At 46.6% G+C, this 22,616-nt stretch overlaps 2 protein-coding genes across 2 annotated transcripts; both read right to left on the bottom strand.

Moving 5' to 3' along the window:
• Window positions 1-1,151: 1,151 nt before the first annotated feature.
• Window positions 1,152-15,098, bottom strand: TPRX2 (tetrapeptide repeat homeobox 2; the record flags this gene model as incomplete). The annotated part of the gene is made up of 4 exons (XM_082367186.1): window positions 1,152-1,667; window positions 2,043-2,111; window positions 2,258-2,427; window positions 15,062-15,098. The coding sequence occupies 4 exons, from the start codon at window positions 15,096-15,098 to the stop codon at window positions 1,152-1,154; spliced, it is 792 nt and encodes a 263-aa protein (XP_082223312.1).
• On the bottom strand, window positions 12,966-22,078 carry CRX (cone-rod homeobox). The gene is made up of 3 exons (XM_082368680.1): window positions 19,458-22,078; window positions 18,571-18,722; window positions 12,966-17,462 (listed from the first exon to the last, which is right to left on the bottom strand). The coding sequence occupies exons 1-3, from the start codon at window positions 19,555-19,557 to the stop codon at window positions 16,815-16,817; spliced, it is 900 nt and encodes a 299-aa protein (XP_082224806.1). The 5' UTR covers window positions 19,558-22,078; the 3' UTR covers window positions 12,966-16,814.
• Between the last annotated feature and the right edge of the window lie 538 nt (window positions 22,079-22,616).

Here is a 22,616-nt window from a genome sequence, read left to right as displayed (position 1 = left end):
GAGCCTGTCACGTGAGTGTCCCCCTACCAAATCTGATCTAATTCTCTCTCTGCTCTGCTGAGGTTGGCCTGGCCTAAGAGGATTGGAGCATTTGCTAAATGGGACCAGGACAGGGTCAGAGAACCGGCTGTGGGGAGACTCAGGGGCCAGGGAGGCCACAGGGAGGCGGTAGAGGAAGAGGTTGATGGGGAGACAGAGGTGCAGAGAGAAAAGATGAGAGATATTCCTACAGCGTTTGGTAAAACCAAAGGCGGGGATAACACTCCCTGGCTCTGTAGGAAACAGTGTTTACCAGATGACCATGAACTTTATGAATTTTCAAATTATCAAGCCCAAAACAACATCCAGATAAGTTGTTAGAATTTTTTTAAAAAATTGAGCCAGGTCCCTGGATACAAAATAAATATATCAGTCAAATCCTATATACAATTAAAATTTTCTAATTTAAAATTAAATTAAAATCATAAAATAAAAATTATAAAATAAACATTTCAATACCATCTAAAATGTCAGGCAATAGCAAAAGTGCTAGAAATAAACCTACAGAGAGATATACGTAAGACTACTGTGGTTAAATAATAACACTTAATGGAGTCTTTGTAAACAACCAAATGGATGAATAAATAAGTAATATACCTAGATTGGAAAGCTCAGTATTGTAAAGATGTCAATTAATTCCAAAACCGTTTATGGATTTAATGCACTTTTTAAAATTCACACTTATTTGAAACTACAGGCAAGGGTAGAGACAAGCCAAAACAAAAATTTCTAGACATCAAGGGAAGGTAAAGATTTAACGCGATTTTAATTAAATTCCCTCTGAGGCTGGTGAAGGTCCTATAGAAAGTTCTTGGGAGCTTCCACGAAAGCGAAATGTACACTGTGAACGTAATTCCACCTCTGACTTAGGCACTGACAGAAATGCCCACGTGCCCCCCAAATACTAACGGGGGGGAGGACATTCAGAGCTGCGCAACTCGTGATGGCCTCACAGTGACACAAAAATGCCTGGATCAAGGGAGGTGCGGTCAAGTGGCTGAGAGTAACCAGCTGTGAAGACAAGCGGCCACCGCTTCCCCCATCCGCGCCCATAACGCCCTAGTTCTCTCTGGCCCCGCGGGGTCTGCAGGACTTTGCGGGGACAGATGACCCTATAAATTCAGTAACCGGCCGGGGCCTAAGTCGTTCTCATCCACAAAGCTATCTTCTGTTTGGTACCCAGACGTCGGGGAGGAAGGGTCTTGGCGTGAGAATATCACTGGAATTGGAAAAGGATCTGGGCCAAAGTTGGGGGCGTAGGGGTCCAGAGGCCAGACTGGGGCCGGGGCCGGGGCTGAAGCAGCCTGGACGGGCGCCTGGGCGCCTTGTGCCGGGGCCCACATGGCCCGGCCGTGGCTGGAGACGCTGGGCTCTGGCGCTGGGCGCATCCCCGCGGGGCTGGGCAGAGGGGGCCTGCGGAATCCCGGGCCGTCTGGGAATGCGGGGCCGGCAAGTGCGGCGGCAGCGGCAGCAGCAAAGACAGGAGCGGGGGCGGTGACGGGGGCAGGCGCGGGGCCGGGGGCGCAGGGGATACCGGGGTCCGTGGGAGCATCGCGGGCCCTCTGGCCTCCGCCCTCGGCCAGTCGCTCCAGCCGGGAGCGTTGGGCCCGGCGGTTCTTGAACCACACCTGGGGAAACAGGGGACCGAGAGGAGATGTAAGAGGCGAGAGGCTGCGCGCATTCTCCTCGGCCCCGGGTGTGAAGCCGCCCCGTCCCGGTGAGAAGCCGGCCAGCCCTCTCCCTCTTCCTCCCAGACCCAATTTGTGGCCCCTGGTGTTCAGGAGGCCGCCGGGGACGGGTGCAGAGGGCAGGAGGGAGAGCGCTTGGGCCCCCAGGAGCCCAGGGGCCAGGGACTGGTCGGCCCGAGAGGGTCCGCGGGTTCAGAGGCCCGGAGGTCTGGGCACGGGGAGACCACGGGGCGCGTCAGTCCCGGCCGGGTGGGGTTGGAGGGCTTGTATGGCACAGGGTTGAGGCGGACTCGGGGTCCAGCCCTGGGTCCGCACCCGGGAGACCCCTTGCTTGCTGCGTGACCCAGGGCAGCACCGGACCCCTTTGGCCTGGCTGATCCCCTCCTGCAGAGCGGAGAGGGCAGAAAGGTGGCCCAGAGGCAGGGCACTTGATAAGCGGCGAGGTGGGAGCGCGTCTGGTAGGGGGCGGGGAAGGGCGGGGCCTGGTGGGGGGCGGGGAAGGGCGGGGCCTGGTGGGGGGCGCGTCAGACCTGCAGTTTGTGCTCCTCTAGGCTGAGCCTGGCCGCCAGGTGCAGGCGGTCCTGGTAGCCGGGGTACTTATTCTTCTGGAAGTATTCCTTGAGCACGTCGAGTTGCTCTTTGGTGTACACCGTGCGCGCCTGCCGCTGCCTCTTTGGGGGTCCTGAGCTCCGTGTGGGGCCTGGCCAAGGGGGAAGCAGGGTCACACGAGCCCCAGCAACAGTCCCCAGCCCGCCTGGCACCCTCTCCCTACCTGCGCCAGGCCCTTATGAGCAGCCGAGGGGCTCAGGCCTCAGGGCGGCAGGCAGCGCGTGGAGAAGCCTGCGGCATCGGGACCAGATGTTCTTGGTCAGACTCAGGCTCTCCGTACTTCAGCCCCAGCCCCTGCACCTCTCTGGGCCTCAGTGAACACAGCTTTGAAATGGGCCTGCTCACAACTCCTGGAGTATTCCAGGGCCCCCAGCCTGGGAAGGCACGCAGGAGAGGCTCCTCAGGGCGCCCCCTCTCCCATCCAAGGGCTGGAGCCACCCTCACGTTTGCAGGGGACCACTGCGTGCCAGGCTCTCTGCTCACCTCGCCCCAATAATGTAATTCCATTCCCCAGACTCCGCGACGCCCTCCCCACAGCACAGCGCAAGAAGCGCTCGCAGACAGCTGGGCCCTTCTCTGGATGCCCAGGAGGCCTCCCAGCCTTGGCCCTAGGACACCCCCTGCCCAACCCCACCGCCGGCCCAGACCCCTCTTGGTGGCCCAGACTCACCCATGAGAGACTTGGGTTCTCGCTTCCTCCTCACTGCTGCTCTGCTGTCTGCATTTGAGGCTCTGCTCACAGGGCCTGGGGCTTACATCCCAGCTTTATGCTGTGCCCACCTGGACACACCCTAAGGGTCCTGGAACCCACCCTCTCTTGCCCCACCCTCAGACTCACTCCCTTGCAAGAGATGCAATCATTGATTAATCCCTTTTTTAATTGAGCAGCTACTACTCGCTGGGCCTTTCCTGGGAGCTGCTAATAACCCTCTGTGTTAAGACAGCCTGGGTCCTGCCCTTTTCCCTTTTTGGATGAATGAACTGGGTCTGGTTTGCCTGTTCGACTCAGGAGCTTGGGTCCCAGAACCCCAGCTTCCCGCTTCTCCCAGATGCATAGACCTGGGACTAAACATCAGACTGAACTCCTGTCTTGTGCCAGGGTCTCCTGGGGTCAGGCGGGGACACAACTTATGCTGCTCATCTAACAACTTATCTGGGACTTTTATTATCATCAGTGGGAGATGACAATTAAATAAGTGATCAAATACAACCTGAAACAAAGCAGAGAGAACTTGTTATTCAATTTACGTCACTCTGAACTGCTGCTCACGGGAACATCCTACCATAAGTGGACATATACTCAGCTCCATTTCTGGCAACATTCTGCCGTAAGTGGACACCTTTTCTGCTTCTTGGGCAGCTGGGAACACATTGGTCACTAAGACAGTCGATGGTGCTGCTGTCGACAGGGGAGAATCTAGTAATGTCCTTGATCTATAAGATGTGACTCGAGGCCACCTTCTCCCTACTTTTTTTTTTTAAATTTTATTGAAGTATAGTTGATTTACAATGTTGTGTTAATTTCTGCTGTACAGCACAATGATTCAGTTATACATATATAGACATTGTTTTTCATATTCTTTTCCATTATGGTTTATCACAGGATACTGAATACAGTTCCCTGTGCTATACAGTCGGATCTTGTTGTTTATCCATTCTATATATAATAGTTTGCATCTGCTAATCCCAGACTCTCAATCTTTCCCTTGCCTTCCCCCCTACCCCTCCACAGTCTCCCTACTTTTTTTGTGTGTTTGTGTGGTTTTTTTCCCTTAGATTTGTTTTTTTTTCACACACTACCATTTTGGAATTTATACACACTTGCTGCCCTCTTTTTTTTTCCCCCATTAAACTTTAGAAATTCAAACATGCAACAGAGTTTTGGATTAAAAGGATTTAAATTTGCTTCTGCCAGTTGCCTTGGAGCATTACACACTGGGACCACTTTAAACTCAATTCTTAGCTCTAGATTTTTTTTCCCCACATAGGAAATGTAAATTTAGGGCACAAATGTTATGAATACTGGCTCATGGTTATGAATTCTTATGGGAGATTTTTCTTCCCTCCACCTTGCACCAAGGTAGAGAAAACCCTCCCTACTTTTTAAAGGAAATTAAATGGAACATTGTGATGTTTAGCTGGGCAAAGAGTTTTTTTTTTTTTTTTTTTTTGGCTGCGTTGGGTCTTAGTTGCGGCGAGGGGGCTCTTCTTTGCGTCACACAGGCTTCTCCCTAGTAGTGGCGTGCAGGTTTTCTCTTCTCTAGCTGTGGCATGCAGGCTCCAGGGCATGTGGGTTCTGTAGTTGTGGCACTAGGGTTCCAGAGAGCGTGGGCTCTGTAGTTTGTGGCATGCAGTCTCTCTAGTTGAGGCATGCGAGCTCAGTAGTTGTGGTGAGCGGGCTTAGTTGCCCCGTGGCATGTGGGATCTTAGTTCCCTGACCAGGGATCGAACCCACGTCCCCTGCACTGGAAGGCGGATTCTTTACCACTGGACTGCCAGGGAAGTCCCTAGATGGGCAAAGATTGAGAAGAGGCTCCATGCCTCGACTTGGTAGCTGAGGGGTTGGGGAATCTGGCTTTCTCATGTTTCGGTGTTAGAGACAGACTTGGTGATCGCTGCCAATACAGTCGGCCAAAGACCATCTGGAAAGCACCAGTATTTGAGCAAATTTATTGTCTCATTGCAATGAGGGAGAACACATGCCATGGGAGCCCTAGGGGCATTTCAGTAAGAGGGCGTTTGAAAGGACCTATATAGGATTTGGGCTTGTGTTAGATGACTTTGGGGAAGGTCCCCAAAGAAGTGACCTTTGTGCCCAAAAGAATTGAAATCAGGGACTCAAACAGATGTTTGTACACCCATGTTCATAGCAGCATTATTTACAACAGACAAAAGGTGAAAACAACACTGGTGTCCATGGATGGATGAATGAAGCAGTAAAATATGGTACACCCATAAAATGGAATATTATTCACCCTTAAAGAGGAAGTTCTGATGCATGCTGTGACATAGATGAATCTAGAAAGTAGTACTAAGTAAAATAAGACAGACAAAAAAAGACACATGTTGCCTGATTCTACTTATGCCAAATATCTAGAATAGGCAAATTTGTAGAGACAGAAAGATTCAAGGGCTTATATGAAAGACCTAGAATAGACAAATTCCTAGAGACAGAGAGTAGATTGGAGGTGATCAGGGACTGATCAGGGGCTGGGTGGGGAGGGAGTGAGGAGTAGTGTTTAATGAGAACAGAATTTCAGTCTGAGCTGATGGAAGAAGTCCTGGAGACAGATGGTGGTGATGCTTGCACAACATTGTGAATATAATTAATGCCACCTAATTGTATACTTAAAAATGCTTAAAATGGTAAATTTTGCCTTATGTGTATTTCACCATAGTTGGGGGGAAAAAAAAGAAGAGTGGCTTTGCTGTGGGCTAGATGCTGTGAGGAAATGGGGGTAATTCTGAGATTAAGTATCTTATCTAGAAGGTGAGAAGGATGGAGTGTGGTTAGAGCTCTGATTTGTATAGAATGTGTCACTCATGTTAGCTTGGATGGGGTACACTGGTCTCTTGTGTGGTTTGGACAATGTTTGTATTTCTCTCTGTGTTCAGACATTATTCCCAAGAGATCACTTCAACACGATCAAAGACTGACCCTTTGTGAAGTGGTTTGTATTCAGCAGGAGGTCACCAAGGCTTGGTCGAGTGCCAGACCAGCTCCCAGCTGTTGGGAGCTGCTTTTCTTTCTCGTATTTGGCAAACTCCCTTGAGTTCAACATCCCAAGTGCAGTGTCTGAGCAGTTGGGGATCCCTGGAGGCCTTTATCATTACCATTTGCCTGACCTTGGGCGAAGCCATCCTCCCCCGGCCAGTCCTGGTTTTTCCCACCCGTACAGCAGGATTATCTCAACGTCTGCCCCACACATGCTTGGGAGCATTGAGGTCGACATCTGCTCAGGAAAGAAGCTGTCACGGCAGCTCAAAGAGCCCACTTCTGTTCCCAGAGTTTTGTCCCCAGGGCAAAGTCACTGGAGGCTGCCTAGCCTCCGCCCTGCTGGAGACACAGATCAAAACTTTCGGCAGGAAAACCAGCACCTCGTGTTGACCAAACCAGTGATTTTCAAATTCTAGTGTACATCAGAATCACCTGGAGGGCTTACTAAAACCCAGATTACCAGGACGCACCCGCAGGATTTCTGTCGAGGGGTGGTGCCGGAAAGTTTGCGTTTCTAACAAGTGTCGTGGTGGTACTGATGCTGCTGGCCTGAAGCGGGGACCACTGTGAGAACCACTGCTGCGAGCGACAGCCAACCTCGCCCACCTTGGCGCCTACCCTTGGCCTCAGTCCCAGACCCTGGCTGGTTTTAGGGGCAAGGAAGGGCCAGCAAGGCAGAGAGAGGAGGCTGGAGAGGTAAGCCAGGACCAGATTGTGCTGGGCCTTGGAGGAGCTCAGAGGTTACTCCCAGAAGACACACACACACACACACACACACACACACACACACACACATACAGAGAGAGGAAAGGAAAGAGAGATACAGAGATAGGAAGACAGGCTGATATGAGAAACAGACAAAAACAAAAATATGTGTAAGAGAGAGAAAGAGAGAGAGAAATTCAAATACATTTTTCTTATGTGCCAGGCACTATTCTAAATGCTTTTTTAAAATGTATATACACACTTTTTAAAAAATTTATTTATTTATTTTTGGCTGCATTGGATCTTCGTTGCTGCTCACGGGCTTTCTCTAATTGCGGTGAGCGGGGGCTACTCTTCTTTTGGGTGTGAGGGCATCTCATTGTGGTGGCTTCTCTTGTTGCAGAGCACGGGTTCTAGGCACATGGGCTTCAGTAGTTGCAGCGCGTGGGCTCAGTAGTTGTGGCTCACGGGCTAAGTTGCTCCGCGGCATGTGGGATCTTCCCGGACCAGGGCTCGAACCCGTGTTCCCTGCATTGGCAGGCGGATTCTTAACCACTGCACCACCAGGGAAGTCCTTCTAAATGTTTTATAATTATTAACCGGGGTCTCAGCTGGCTGCATCCTTCTACCCTTTCTCCCTCCCTCTGCCATGACAAACTCTCTCTATCTTGCACCTTCTCTCCTCCTAGTTGGGTGGCCAAGACACTGTTCTCTATTCCTCACAAGAATCTTCTGGCCCCATCACTCCATTCCATATAGATGCTCTCTATTTTGTACCCTCCAAAATCTTCCCTCCTACCCCCAGATTATGCAATTTCAAATTCCAGTATAGTTTTTAAGATTATATACCCTTCTATCCATCCATCCACCCACAAATATCTTTCCATTATTTACCCCTCTGTCTATATCCCAGCTGGTTCTAAGAACAGAGGTTTCTTGAACCAAACTTGAGGAACAAAACAGAGAGGCAAGGAAGGGTAGAAACTTGAAAAGAGGGCATAGGTACAATTTTGCTCCCATATGCATGGCCTGCATCTAAGAGGACATACAAGAAGCTGCTGAGAGCGGTAGCCCCGTAGAAATCAACTGTGGGTTGGGGGGATTATCATGGCACTCACTGCAAATTCCCCATATTTCAGTTATTAATGATACAAATGTATATGAGATAAAATAAGGTCTATTTTAAACATTTACTCCTTTTTTATGAACTCTCTGGACCACATTCTCTGCCTTCTGGGAACAAGCCTTCTTTTCTGCCAAGTTCATCTGAGCCTCAGGTTCACTCCATGGAAAATAGACCTGTTGACAAAACTCATTTAGTAATCAAGTTAAGAAGGAAAAAGAGGATTTTACTCTAGCCAAACTAAGGATTATAACCCAGGAGACAGACTCTCAGAAAGCTCTGAGAACTGTTCTGTCTGTTAGAAGCTGAAGGCACAGTCACGTACATTTTCAAGACAAAGGATCGGGCTTCCCTGGTGGCGCAGTGGTTGAGAATCTGCCTGCCATTGCAGGGGACACGGGTTTGAGCCCTGGTCTGGGAAGATCCCACATGCCGCGGAGCAACTAGGCCCGTGAGCCACAACTACTGAGCCTGCGCCTCTGGAGCTTGTGCGCCGCAACAAGAGAGGCCGCGATAGTGAGAGGCCCACGCACCGCGATGAAGAGTGGCCCCCACTCGCCGCGACTAGAGAAAGCCCTCGCACAGAAACGAAGACCCAACACAGCCAAAAATAAATAAATAAATTTATTAAAAAAAAAAAAAAGGATCAAAATGACATACTGATATTTTTGTACATAGACAGTGGAGTAACACAGTATCCCAATGAGCATAAACCTTCTATCTGCCAGCTATTAAGGCATTTATGTGCCCATCCTTGGGTGGGAGTGTCAATTCCTATACCATATATGAAGACAAACCCGGTGGAGTGCAAGTGGTTCCTCCCAGAGTGCTCTCATTGACAGCTTCGTTGATTGGAAGTTTTGTTAACACAGTATGAAACGGTATTAAAGATCATTCATCTTGCAGGCTTTCCAAAAGCCATCTATGTGGTGTTTGACATATGGGAGTTGCTGGCACAAATTACTTGTGTTTTTCTCTTTAGGACATTTGTCAATTAAGTAAGGAACAGAGCAATGAAGTCCTGGGGTAAACTGTGCCCACTCTCTAAGGACTGAAGATAGTGTCAGACAAGGGATGGACACATTAATACATTGGAGAATTTGGACCTGAAAGGTTAAGCCAGAGAGAGGTCAACCTAAGTATGTGGTAACATTAGGAACATCTGAAAAGTCAGTGACGGATATTATGAGGGGCCTATATTGGTCGTGTATTGACCAAGGAATTTGATGACAGATCCAATCATTGGTTAGATTGTTTCTAGTAGCTGTACTTTGTAACAACTTTACTAAAGAACTTTCCTTCCACCCTGAACATTGGGATAAAAGTATAGCTAGCAGTAAAACAATAACTTTCCATTTTGACAGAGAGATAGACCTGTCTTACAGGCCTGGTCTGGACTCTCGATTTCTTGAGCTTGTAAAAGGAAATCTTTTACTGGGTTAGCAGTATTAACTTGTATCCAGTGACCTTGTGAAATTCTCACATTAATTCTAAGCAATTATCTATAGATTCTTTGGGTTTCCCAACTAAACTATCATGTCATCTGTCAACAATAATAGCTTTATTTCTTTCTAAACTATTATATCTTTTATTTCCTTTTCTTTCTCTATTACATCTTTATTTCCTGATTGCATGGACCTTCAGTACAGTGTTGAAGAAAAGTGGTGAGGACTAGACTTTCTTGTCTCATTCCCAGTAATAGAAGGAAAGCTTTCAACATTTCAACATGAAACATAATGTTTTCTATGAGATTTTTTGCAGATACCCTTTATTAAATTAAGGGATTTGCTTCTGTTCCTCTTTTCTAAGAGTTTGTTCTTTTTAGTCAAAAAATGGATTTTGATGGACTTCCCTAGTGGTCCAGAGGCTAAGACTCCACGCTTCCAATGTAGGGGGCCCGGGTTCGATCCCTGGTCAGGGAACTAGATCCCACATGCCACAACTAAGAGTTCCCATGCTGCAACTAAAGATCCCACATGCCGCAACTAAAGATCCATATGCTGCAACACAGCTCCTGTATGCAGCAACGGAGATCACATGTGCTGCAACTAAGACTCGGAACAGCCAAATAAATAAATAAATAATTTTAAAAATGGCTTAAAAATGGATTTTGAGTTTTATCAAATGCTTCCCCTGCATATATTGAAATGATATTATCTTCTCCTTATTATATTAATGTGTCAAATTACCTTCCTTGGTTTTTTAATATTAAACCATCCTTGCATTCCTGGAATAAACTCAGCTTGGTCAGGTATTATCCCTCCTCTGTAATATATGCTGTATTCCATTTAGTAATGTTTTGTCTAAGGTTTCTATATCTAAGCTCATGACCTATAATTTTCCTTTATTTTAATATTCTTGCCATGTTTTTGATATCAAGGTTATACAGGCCTCATAAAATGAAAAATGTTCCTTCTTCTTCAATTCTCTGGAAGTTTGCATAAAATCAATGTAATTTCTTTCTCAATTGTTTTGTGGAATTTGTTGTGAAGACAAATGGGCTTGAAGTGTTCTTTGTGTGAAAAACTTAAATTATGGATTACTCTTCTTTAATAGCACTATTCAGATTTTCTATTTTTGTGTGTGCTTGCCTTGGTAAGTTGTGTTCTCCTAGGATCTTGTCATCTAAATTTTCAAATTTCTTGCCATAAGATTGTTCACAATATCCTCTTATGATCATTAATGTCTTTAGTGTAGAATCTTTAGTAATGTCCCCTTTTCCTTCTTTATATTGGTAATTTCTCTCTTTTTCTCTTACTCGTTTCAGGAGCTATTGATTTTATTAGTCTCTAACAAAACTTACATCTTTGTTGTTTTTTCTGTTGTACATTTTTTATTTTATTAATTTCTGCTCTCATCTTTATTATTTATTCCCTCATTTCTAACTTATTGAGATGATGTTAAAGATGGTTGATTTTAATCTTTCTTCTTATCTGATATCTGACATATCACTTAATACTATAGATAAATCAAATGGAAATTAGGATATTATGAACAAGTGTATACCAATAAACTTGGCAACTTAGAGGAAATGTACAAACTCCTGGAGAAATACAACTTTCTGAAGCTGACACAGAGAGAAATTTTAAAATATGAACAATTCCATGTATGTTAAATAAATGAAATACATAATTAACCTTCCTAAAAAAAACTCCTCCAGGCTCATATGCTTCACTGTTGAATTCTATCACACAGTTAAAGAAGAAATAATACCTTGCACGAACTCCCCCTCCTGACATCTGTCTTGTAATTTCTTTCCCTAACTAATCTCCTCCTCTGCTCTGTTTTCTGTTCCTCCTTCTCAGAATGTATTTTCTGCTCTGTTTCTACACCCTCTTGATTTCTTTCCCTCTTTTTCATCCTCTCCATATTTTGAGGGGCTGAAATCATCATCTTTGAAGTCACCAAACAGGGGGTGCATTTGCAGCCTCTGTGGTCCCAGGGCCATTCCATTCTCATCTCCCAGTCTCTGTTTCTTCATCTTTAACTTGAAAAGCACCAGGATGGCTGGAACAGGATCCAGATCATCTTGGGAAAGTTACTTAACCCCTCCTGATACATAAAATAGGGGAGGTGGGGGGGTGGCCCCTACTTCATGAGGTTGTAATGAAATTTAATAAGGGAGAAATATGGGAGAAGTGGCTGGCACATAGTAAAGCGCTCCATAAAGAGTTTAGCTGTGATTTTATTATTATTGTGTGTCCCAGACATGATTTCACATGGAGGGGATAAGGGTGGAGGAGGGCATCACTTAGTTAAAATTCAGTTGTCTCCACAAAGTACCCTTCCCCCATGGGTCATGCGTCTGAATCTAATCCCCGCTAATTCTCCTGCCATTCTGCTGAGGCTGGACCATCATAAGAGGATTGGAGCATTTGCTAAATTAGTCCTGTTCAGGGGCAGAGGAAACATCCAGGGAGGGGCTCAGAGATCAGGAGGAACAGGAGGGAGGTCAGAGACATATGGGGGTGAGGAGAGAGATGAAGAGAGGAAAAAAAGAAGAAAGAAATACCCTTGAGCTTGAGACCAAAGAAGAAAGAGACAGGCAAGAGAGAAGCAAGAGTGAAAGACAGGATCAAAAATGGGGAGGAAGGGGGAAATGCCAGGAGGGTCCGGAAGGTCTGCATCCTAACACAAGGACTATAATCCTAGTTCTACCTCGTCCTAGTTGTGGGACCTTGGGCAGGTCACCTGACCTCCTTTTGCCTCAGTTTGCTCATCTGTGAAATGAGAATAATCACAGCATCTATCTGATAATAATAGCATCTTTCTGGTGGATTGTTTTGAGAATTTAAAGAGTTAGGACTGGCTTTCTCCAGTCCTGGCAAATAGTACCTGCTCAGTAAATTTTTCTTTTCTTTCCCTTCCAATTTATTGAGTTATAATTTATATACTATAAATTCCACCTATTTTAACCATACAATTTGATGAGTTTGGGCAATCACATACAGTGGTGGAAATACCACCATAGTCAAGATATAGAATATTTCTAGTACCTCAAAAAGGGCCCCTTTTGTCCCTCTGCAGTGAATCTAATCCATTGATTCCCCAGCTCTTGCCAATCACTATTCACTTTCTGCCACTATGGTTTTATCTTTTCTAGAATTTCATGTAAGTGGAATCATATCATATGTACTGCTTTGAGCCTGGTTTCTTCCACTCATTATCGTGCTATTCATCCACATTGTTATGTACACCAGGAGTCCATTCCTTATGATTGCTGAGGAGTATTCCATTGTCTGGATGCACCAGTTTTTTTTTGCCATTCACCTGTTAATGGACATTTGGATTGTTTCCAGTTTGAGGCCATTGTGAATAAAGTTGCTATGCATGGCACAAGTACAACTTCAGGAAAAATTTTAGGTTAAGATAAACATTTGGCATAATGCCTTCAAGGTAGATATTTGGATTGTTTCCACCCTTTTGGTTATTGTGAATAGTGCTGCTATGAACATGAGTGCACATGTTTTTTTTGAGCACCTGTTTTCAATTCTTTGGGGTATATATTTAGAAGTGGAATTGCTGGGTCATTATCTAATTCCAGAACTTTTTCATCACCCCAAAGAGAAACCCCTTCACCCAATAAGCAGTCACTCCCCATTTTCCCCTCCCCCTAGCCCCTGGCAAACACTAATCTGCTTTCCATCTCTATGGATTTACCTATTCTGGACTTTTCATATAAATGGATTCATATGATATGTAGCCTTTTATGCCTTGTTTCTTCTGTGAATGTGTTTAATACCACTGAGTTGCACACTTTAAAATTTAATAATGGTCAATTTCATGTGATGTGTATTTTACCATAAAAATAAATAAGCGCTTATTGGGCTCTTAGCATGGACCAGGCTTCAGGACCAAGTACTTAACATAATGATGTCATTAAATTCTCTTGAGGTAGGTCTTCTCAATGCCTCATGTTACAGATGTGGAAACTGAGGTTGGGAGGAACAAATTGCCCAAGGTCATAGGACCAGAAGTGGCTGAGCCAGGCTCAGACAGCAAGTTTGTCTGACCTCATCAATTCAGTGTTTGATACACACACACACACACACACACACACACACACACTCACTCACACACTCATTTTAACCCAGGACACAGCGATTGACAGGGACAGAAGAAGAGATTGATGACTTGGAGTTGGAGAAACAGAAAGGCAAAGACTAAGGAAAAGCGAAGAAGGGGAAAGAAAGAAAAAGACAAAAACCATCAAAAAGAAATGGGGACCTGGGAGTCTGAGACTCAATAGTCAGGAGGGAAAAAGAAAAAAAGGAAAGAGAAAGAGAAAAGAAAAGAGATGGAAGAGAAATGGTGGGAAATCGAAAGTGACCAGGGAGGAGAGATGGAAAGTGGCCAGGATGGAAGGGGAAAGGAGGACGTGTGAGATGAAGCTGCAGAGGACTAAAGGCTGATGAGGAGGGCTCAAACCTCACATGGACCAGGACTTCCCTGGTGGCACAGTGGTTAAGAATCTGCCTGCCAATGCAGCAGACACGGGTTCGAGCCCTGGTCCGGGAAGATCCCACATGCCACGGAACAACTAAGCCCATGAGTCGCAACTACAGAGCCCACGTGCAGCAACTACTGAAGCCCATGCGCCTAGAGCCCATGCTGCACAACAAGAGACGCTACCTCAGTGAGAAGCCCGTGCACCGCAACGAAGAGTAGCCCCCGCTCGCCGCAACTAGAGAAAGCCCGCACGCAGCAACAAGACCCAACGCAGCTATAAATAAATAAATAAATAAATAAATAAATAAATAAATAAATAAACCTCACATGGACCACTGAGGCAGGAAGCATGGTCATCACTCCTTTGCAGCGAGGGAGGGACCCAGTGAGGTCACGGCAGGTGGAAGCTGGCCGTCTGGAGCCCATGTCCCTGCCTAATTGGCTTTAGGGAGATATCACGGAAAAGACAGTGACCAGACAGAGAAAGCACATGGACGCACCCATGCCCCCCGAGAAAGAAGGTGGGGGAGAGAGGGAGGGGACAGAGCAATCCTTGTTTTTACTTCCCCAGGTCTGCACCTCCATGGAAACAACAAAAAAAAATCACCCAGACTTTAAGCGGGATTCAACATTTTAATCATTTTCACTCCACAGGTGGCCAGCGAAGGGAGATCTGGAGTTCCAGTGAGTGGGAAAGGGGAGGACGGTGGGCCTGACACAGAGTGAGGGAGGTCCCTTGCCTCTTGTTCTGTCCCCAATTCCCTTGTCACTCTTCCTGGCTTTAGGAATCCCCAATGGACATCTAAAGAACCGATGTTCAGGAGGTTGGCCCAGGGAAAGGAACCTGGAATCTCCCAAAAGATTCGACTCCTCCCTCTGTCCAACTCCTAGAGAACTCTCAGAAGACACCAGGATAGGGGTCTCTTGAAGTCTTGGCCTGTGACTGTGACTCCCCCATCCAGACACTATTACTTTCCACCCTCCTCCAGAATATCGTGTCCGTCCTCCAATCCCTCCCTGGACCTCCTTATCGAGCTGCCTTTGAATTGCTTGCACAAGACACACGCTCCTCTATGAATGGGGAACTCCGTGGGGCAGGGAGAGACTCTTGTTTACACCTGAGACCCCAGCCTCCAGCTCAGAGCGTGGGAGTCTCTGCAAAATGACTAACGGACATGGCATCCCGGTCCCAACTTTTGCACAGATCCAGAGCACAATGTCATCTCCTACCTGTCTCTACGCTGAAAATTTTGCCTGGATCCCCCATCTCGTACCCCAACATATGCCGTCCTTCTCTGTTTATTCATTGCTTCTCACAGTGGACTCTGGGCCTAACATCCCAGCATGACTCAGACCCATGAGAGATGATCGAGAAGTATGTTGAGTAAACCACCTTTGTGGGCTCTAATGATTGCAGTGTCCCCTTCAGGGTCTAGGCCGTGTGGACCTCTCCTGACCTGGACCCGGAAAAATCATCCGATACCTCTCAGCCTCTCTTTGCACTGTGTCTTCCTCCTGACATTCCTTCCTGCACTGGGGGCCTGGAGCCGGCTTGTCCCGGCTCACGAGCACAGATTACAAGTGTCTCTTCCCACCTCCGAGTTCAGGGACCTCAGCTTGATGTCCTGAAATCAGCCACGGTGGGAGTATTTACACCATGGAAATGGGCAACCACTACAAATCAGGGCTTTCCTCCTCTTTCAGGAATCCATTGTTAAGCATCTCCCAGCACAACACCCCCTTACTTTCTTTCACCCCTTGCCTTGTGAAACACACCGCCCCCCCACCAGTGAAAGGCTCGTGGCTCCTGCCTCCCCCCATCCAAAAATGAAAGGAGAACTCAGATTGAGGAGGTAGGTGCCAAAGTACCAAACTTCCAAGAGTGTCAAAATGCCTGAATCCTTCTTCAAATTCTCACACTGCTTGTCTCTGTGGCCATGGGTCAGACTGCATTGAAAGAAATATGGTGCTGCCCCAGGAAAACTTCCCCGGCCAAGCTCTATTTATTGTCCAATCCCACAATCGAAACTGAAAACAGAACATCTAAAAGAGGGAATGTGTGTTTGGGATGTGGGGCTGCCTCCAAATCCGTTTCTCTCCCCTGCCTCTTGTATATTTACAGGTGGGAAGCCTGTCCACCTCTTCTTCTCTTTGAAATATCCACAACCATTGTCGGTGCACCCCACACAGCAACGACGATTCCTCCAATGTGTGGGTGAAGTTCACCTTTAGAAAATGCTAAAACAAAAGAAAACAAAGCAGACGTGAAACAGGCAACTTGCCTTCCATTCTTCCACCAAATATGCCCGTTTCCAACGTCCAAATGAATGAATGATGAAATGTCTTTAAGAAGAAACTAAGAAGAAGAAGAAGAAAAAAAAAAATATATATATATATATATCAAACAGCCCCCTAAGCCTATCATGTAAACCTGACATTTGTGAAATCTGTAAAATTGTCAAACGAATTTCTGAACTTAACTGTATAATTGGCCTAAGGTTCCATCCTGGGGCTTTGCAAAGTCTGTCTTTGGAGTTTCTAGAAGGATCTCTACCCATATGCTAAAGAAGTGTCCCAAATGGAAAGTGAAGGAATCAAGCCTCCCTACCTGTTTGTTCAAGGGCACCGTGATTCTGACCTAAACATTACCCCAAATCAGCTGCACGTTTGGTTTAATTTTGTCTCAGGGCGAATTCTCAGCACCGGTTCCTGGAGTCTGGGGCTCATGGTTTGAAATGCCGGTTGGACTCCACGTGAGACGGCATTGGGGTTGAGAGAATGACTCAGACTCATGGAGCTCCTCAGGAGCAAAGGGGTGGGCTGGGTTGGGCTAAGTTGCACTGGAGCCAAAGAGGCCATGACCTTTGGAAGGGATGGTCAGCTGCTGCCGCCTTCTCAGGGATGCCGCCCCAGGGCAGGTTGAGACAATGTGCAAGGAGGCGGTTGGGACAAGAGATGGAGCGAGATGGAGAAGGAGAATCTTCTACAAGATCTGAAACTTCCAGGCACTCTGATCCTTGAAGTCCAGGGCGTCCATGGGGTTGTAGGTGAATTTCCAGGTGCCTGTGGGGTCCTTGAATTCTAAGCTGTCCACAGGGCTGTAGGTGCCATAGCTCTGGCCTGACAGGGAGGTGGGGGACTGGGTCAGGGACGGCCCCATGGAGGGGCCAGAAAGGGGGCTGAGAGCCGGGCCCCCCAACTGGGGCACCATGGGAGAAAGGTAGGGATCCAGGCCACTGAAATAGGAGCTCGGTGACCCATACGCCGATGGGGAAGAGCAGAAAGCAGAAGCGGGGGCGTAGGTCATGGCGTAGGGCGCTGACGTCAGAGAAGGGCCCGAGGCCACTAGCCCAGCCCGCTGTGCCTCGGGCAAGGGGGATTCTGAGGCCGGACTCCAGATGGACACCGTGGCCACTGCCGTGGTGGGGGAGCCTGAGGGCCCGGGGAGAGGGGGGCTGTAGGAATCTGAGATGCCCAGGGGGTCTGGACAGACATCCGTGGCGGATCTTGGAGAGGTGCCTGCCTTCCTCTTGGCAGGACGAGCCTTGGCTTGTGCCCCCGGGGGCTGCTGCTGCTGTTTCTGCTGCTGCCGCTGCTGTCGACATTTAGCCCTGCGGTTCTTGAACCAAACCTGGGGGTGAGAGGGGAGGTGGGTGTGGGTGAGTGGGAAGGAGGCCCAGGGAAGCCTTCATGGTGCCCAGGAACGCTGATGCTTATTGGTGAGACATGCCAGAGTCATAGCTCTCCACTTTGCAATCAGTCATGGGGCCCTCTATTCATCCACCCGTTCATCCATCCAACCATTCGTACATACAGTTGTACACACACACACATACAACCATATGCACATACATACAGTCATACATACATAAGCACAGTCACCCATCCAACAACATGTACACACATACTGTCATACAACATACAAACCTATACATATACTTTCATCCATCCATTCATCTAATCATTCACACATACATGCAGACGTACCACCACACACACATACATACATCTAATCACATGCACATACATATAATAATACACACATACATGCTTTCATCTGTCAAATGCTATGTACAGATGTACACATACTATCATACAAACAAGCATATATACATTCATACATACATCGTACACACATACAATCATACAAACACACATATATACATTTACCCATCCATCCATCCATCCATCCATGGATTAACCATCTTCTACTACTTTGGGGGCACACAAGTGAAGCTGACATTCTAGTTGAGAGGGACAGGTTAAAAATAAACAGGAAGTAAGCAAATCACATAGTATTTAGAAAGTGATAAATACTATGAAAGAACCAGTTGATCAGGATAAGGGCGGGCAGCAGGGTGGGGTGGCAGGAGAAAGTTGCGGCTTCAAATGCCAAAGGCGGTGTAGGTCTCATTGACGAGCAAGGTGACTTGATTGGTTGATAAAGACTTGAAAACGGTGATGGGGAATATACCTTCCAGGTAGAGGGAACAGAGAATGCAAAGGTCCTGAGGCAGGAGTGTGCTTGGTGGGCGTGCTAGAGGAAGGACCAGGGGCCAGTGTTGCTGGAGTGGAGTGAGAAGGGGTAGGAGTGTAAGAGAAGAAGCCAGCGAAATAATAGAGGCAAGGGATTACTAGGGCACTTTATGACTTCTGCTGTTACTTTGTGACCTCTCCCTCTTCCCTTCGCTCTGGGTCCCAGGAAGGACCAGAGGATCCCAGAGACCAGAACATCGCACCTGAACCCTGGACTCAGGCAGATTGATCTTCAGAGCCACCTCCTCACGGGCATACACATCCGGGTACTGAGTCTTAGCAAACAGGGCCTCCAGCTCCTCCAACTGGCTTCGTGTGAAGGTGGTCCGTTCCCGCCGCTGCTTTCTCGGGGCGCCTGGTGTAGGGACAGGAAAATGGGACCTTCAGGCGACCTGAGGCCCCATTCTCTTCATCTGCTGATGTGAGGTCCTGAGCGTACACGGGATGCCGAGAAGCCCCTTCTGGGTGTTCAACTGCCCAAACTAAGGGGGTGCCGATTCCCTGAACTTCTAGACCTCACACTGTGCCCCTGGGAAATGGGGTCCCCCTTTGTCTGTCATTGGGGGGCTCATGCTTCTCCCTGAGGAGACCTGGCTTTAGCCATGTAAGGAGGTATATGAGTTTGATTTTCATCCCATTTCTAAAATTTCTTCTGCACTAAGACATTCAGTTGAAACATGACATTTTGGATATACAGCCTATAAAAGTGGCAGGTCCATAATAGTCAACTTAATAAATTTTTTTAAAAACACCTAAAGAGTAATGCCACCAAAAACAGAGTGCTTCCTTCTTTGAGAAATAAAGCATTGCTAACGGGTGGGGATTCCTCTGGTTCCCCCTTCCAGATCGCTTCCCTCCTTCACCCCAGAGGGAACGACTATGCTAAATTTCTATGACTGTCCCTATGCTTGCCTGCATCCCTAAGAGATGTGGAGCGGTGTTTTGCATTTACAGGTGAACACATTTGGCTGGTGTATGGCCCTGATGTCACCCCTGTAAATGCCCATCCTCCTCCTGAGGGCAAGGGACCCCAGAGGTCCCCAGAAGATGGGGGGCAGCTGGGGGTGGCTGGAAGGAGGACTGTACTCACTTGGGTAGGACACAGCTTGGTGCATCAAATCCACACTAGGGCCACTCAGGGCCAAGGCGTTGACGGAATAGTGGGGCCCCGGGTTCATATACGCCATCATGATCTTCAGGGATGCTGGGGCCCAGGTCAGTGGGCCTGCAAGAGAAGGGTGGGTACTCAAACACTCCCCAGTTCATCACCGCATGGTTCAAATCCTGCCTCAGTCTCTTCTTAGGTGCGTGACCTTGGGCAACTTATCCTCCTCTCTGTGCCTCAGTTTCCCCACCTATAAAAGAGCCCTCTGCTTAAGGTCATCAAAGCTTCAGTGAGACTGTGTAAAGCAGAGAGCGAAAGCTGTAATGGGTATGTAAATGGAAGCTCTTGTTCCTACTCTATCCTTTAAAAAATCTTCCGGCCACTCCCTTGTCTAAGATCTTTTTTCTTCTAGAATCACAAAAAAGATGTTCAGCCTCACGCAGAATCATGGTAAGTAGGGTGACCAGTTGTCCCTGTCTGCCAGGGATGGAAGGGTTTCTAGGGATGTGGAATTTCAGTGCCAAATCTGGAAGAGTCCCAGGCAAATCGGGATAGATGGTCACCCCAAGGGAGAGTCACAGTCAAACGACAGTAAGCGATGATCCTCCACAACCGTTTTTGACCCATCAGCTTGGCAAAGATCAAAGAGGCTTGGTACCCGCGCGCCTAGAGCCTGTGCTCTGCAACAAGAGAAGCCACCGCAATGAGAAGCCCGCGCACCGCAACAGAGAGTAGCCCCCACTCGCCGCAACTAGAGAAAGCCTGCGTGCAGCAACGAAGACCCAAAGCAGCCAAAAATAAATCAATAAAATATCATTTTAAAAAAACAAAAACAAAAACAAAGAGGCTTGGTAACTCCAGGGCTGGCCTCAGAGTGGAGAAACAGGTTTCCCATGTCAGGGCGGTGGCAATGTGGATGGAACAAATTGGAAACATTTCTCAAAGAAAAATACCATCTTTCCTCGGTCCCAGCAATTTGCCTTCAATTTGTCTCGGTCACCTCATCAGAAAATGGGAATGAGGGACTTCCCTGGTGGCACAGTGGCTAAGAATCCACCTGCCAATGCAGGGGACACAGGTTCGAGCCCTGGTCCAAGAAGATCCCACATGCTGTTAAGCAACTAAGCCCATGAGCCACAACTACTGAAGCCCGCGCGCCTAGAGCCCATGCTCTGCAACAAGAGAAGCCACCGCAATGAAAAGCCTACGTGCCACAACGAAGACCCAACGCAGCCAAAAATAAATAAATAAAATAAATAAATTTATAAAAAAAGAAAATGGGAATGAAAATAGAACTTACATCTTTAGGTTGATGTGAGGGTCAAATGAATTAATGTGCATCAGATACTTTAAATAACACTTGACACGTAGTAAATGCTACAAAACTGTGGGCAGTTATTATTATTTGCAAGCAGATGTTTGCATAGACTTTATGCTAGGAGTTTTCTTTCATTGGAGTATAGTTCATTTACGATGTTGTGTTAGTTTCTGGTGTACAGCAAAGTGATTCAGTTCTACATATATATATTATTTTTCATATTCTTTTCCATTATTGTTTATTACAAGATATTGAATATAGTTCCCTGTGCTATACAGTAGGTCCTTGTTGTTTATCTCTTATATATATAGTAGTGTATATCTGTTAATCCCAAACTCCTAATTTATTCCTCCCCACCCAAGCTAGGACTTTTAATGCAGCATATTTATAATTGCCAAATGTGGAAACAGCCTATATGACCACCAAAGGGGACATAGTAAGTAAATTATGTAAATCAAGTAAGCTATGTTAAGATTATGGCACATCCATGCAAGAGAATACTATGAAGTCATTAAAAAAGTATAAGGTTGTCCTCTATGAATGGATTTGAAAAGACCTCTAGTATATAGTTAAGAAAGATTATCTTAAACTTGGCAATGAGACAAAAGGATGACAGCATGTCACTTCCTGGTTGTCCTGGAGCCTCGTCTAGCAGACCAACCCAAGCATTATTTCCTTTTCTAGGGGACTGTACCTTTGTTCAATTGATTATTCACTATCAATTAGGATCCAGACACTGGCAAGGTAAATGGTAACTTCCAGAAGTTTGGTTGCCAATCATTTGTCCCTGGTAGAAAAGATAACCTCAGAGGTTAGTTTTGCTGCCCTGTAGGACTTGAACTAGCTTCACATCTAAACTGACCAACTTGTTTTGGCATGCCTTTCCTGAATAATGGTATTAACCTCTGTTCTTTGAATTCTCCTTTGAAACATCCAGTTCCCTCATTCATGAGTTAAATAAATCTTTGACCTGTGCTTATTACATGTGCCTAAGAGTCAGGTTTTTAATCTTTTTTATTACACTTTGGCAATAGGTATGTGTGTGTGTGTATTAGATATCATATATTACCAAATTATATATACAATATATATTATATTCAAAGGAATATATCCTTTGAATATATATATATATATATATTCAAAGGAAAAAAACAGTGTGTATAGCATGCTACCATTTGTGATTTTTAAAAACAAGGCAGCGATATATACATATAAAATATATTTATATAAATGTATATCTGTATCTGCATAGAAAATTCCCAGGAAGGACACAACATGTAGTAAAAGTGGTTGCTGGGCTTCCCTGGTGGAGCAGTGGTTGAGAATCCGCCTGCCAATGCAGGGGACACGGGTTCGAGCCCTGGTCTGGGAAGATCCCACATGCTGTTAAGCAACTAAGCCCGTGAGCCACAACTACTGAGCCTGCGCATCTGGAGCCTGTGCTCCACAACAAGAGAGGCCACGACAGTGAGAGGCCCGCACACCGCGATGAAGAGTGGCCCCCGCTTGCCGCAACTAGAGAAAGCCCTCGCACAGAGACGAAGACCCAACACAGCCATAAATAAATAAATAAATTAATTAATTAATTAAAAAAAAAAAAAAAAGTGGTTGCCTCTGGGGAGCTGTGTTATATCCGTACCTTGTTTTTACAGTTTGGATTACTTTTTAACCGTGAGTGTGTATGTTACCTTTTCAACAACAAAACCAAGAATACCATCTATTTAAAAGACAGAGAGAGACTTCCCTTGTGGTCCAGTGGGTAGGGCTCCGTGCTCCCAATGCAGGGGGCCCGGGTTCCAACCCTGGTCGGGGACCTAGATTGCGCA

The sequence above is a fragment of the Balaenoptera borealis genome (genome assembly GCF_965194805.1).
Source record: "Balaenoptera borealis genome assembly, chromosome: 19".
Lineage (NCBI taxonomy): Eukaryota > Metazoa > Chordata > Mammalia > Artiodactyla > Balaenopteridae > Balaenoptera > Balaenoptera borealis.
This window is presented reverse-complemented; position numbering and strand designations above follow the sequence as displayed.

Excerpts from the sequence above, each read along its gene's own strand:
- CRX (XM_082368680.1), bottom strand. The coding sequence starts at position 19,557 with ATGATGGCGTATATGAACCCGGGGCCCCACTATTCCGTCAACGCCTTG. Across the intron at positions 18,723-19,457 it reads CCAAGCTGTGTCCTACCCAA|GCGCCCCGAGAAAGCAGCGG; the intron begins GTGAGTACAGTC and ends TCCCTACACCAG. Across the intron at positions 17,463-18,570 it reads TGCCTGAGTCCAGGGTTCAG|GTTTGGTTCAAGAACCGCAG; the intron begins GTGCGATGTTCT and ends TCTCACCCCCAG.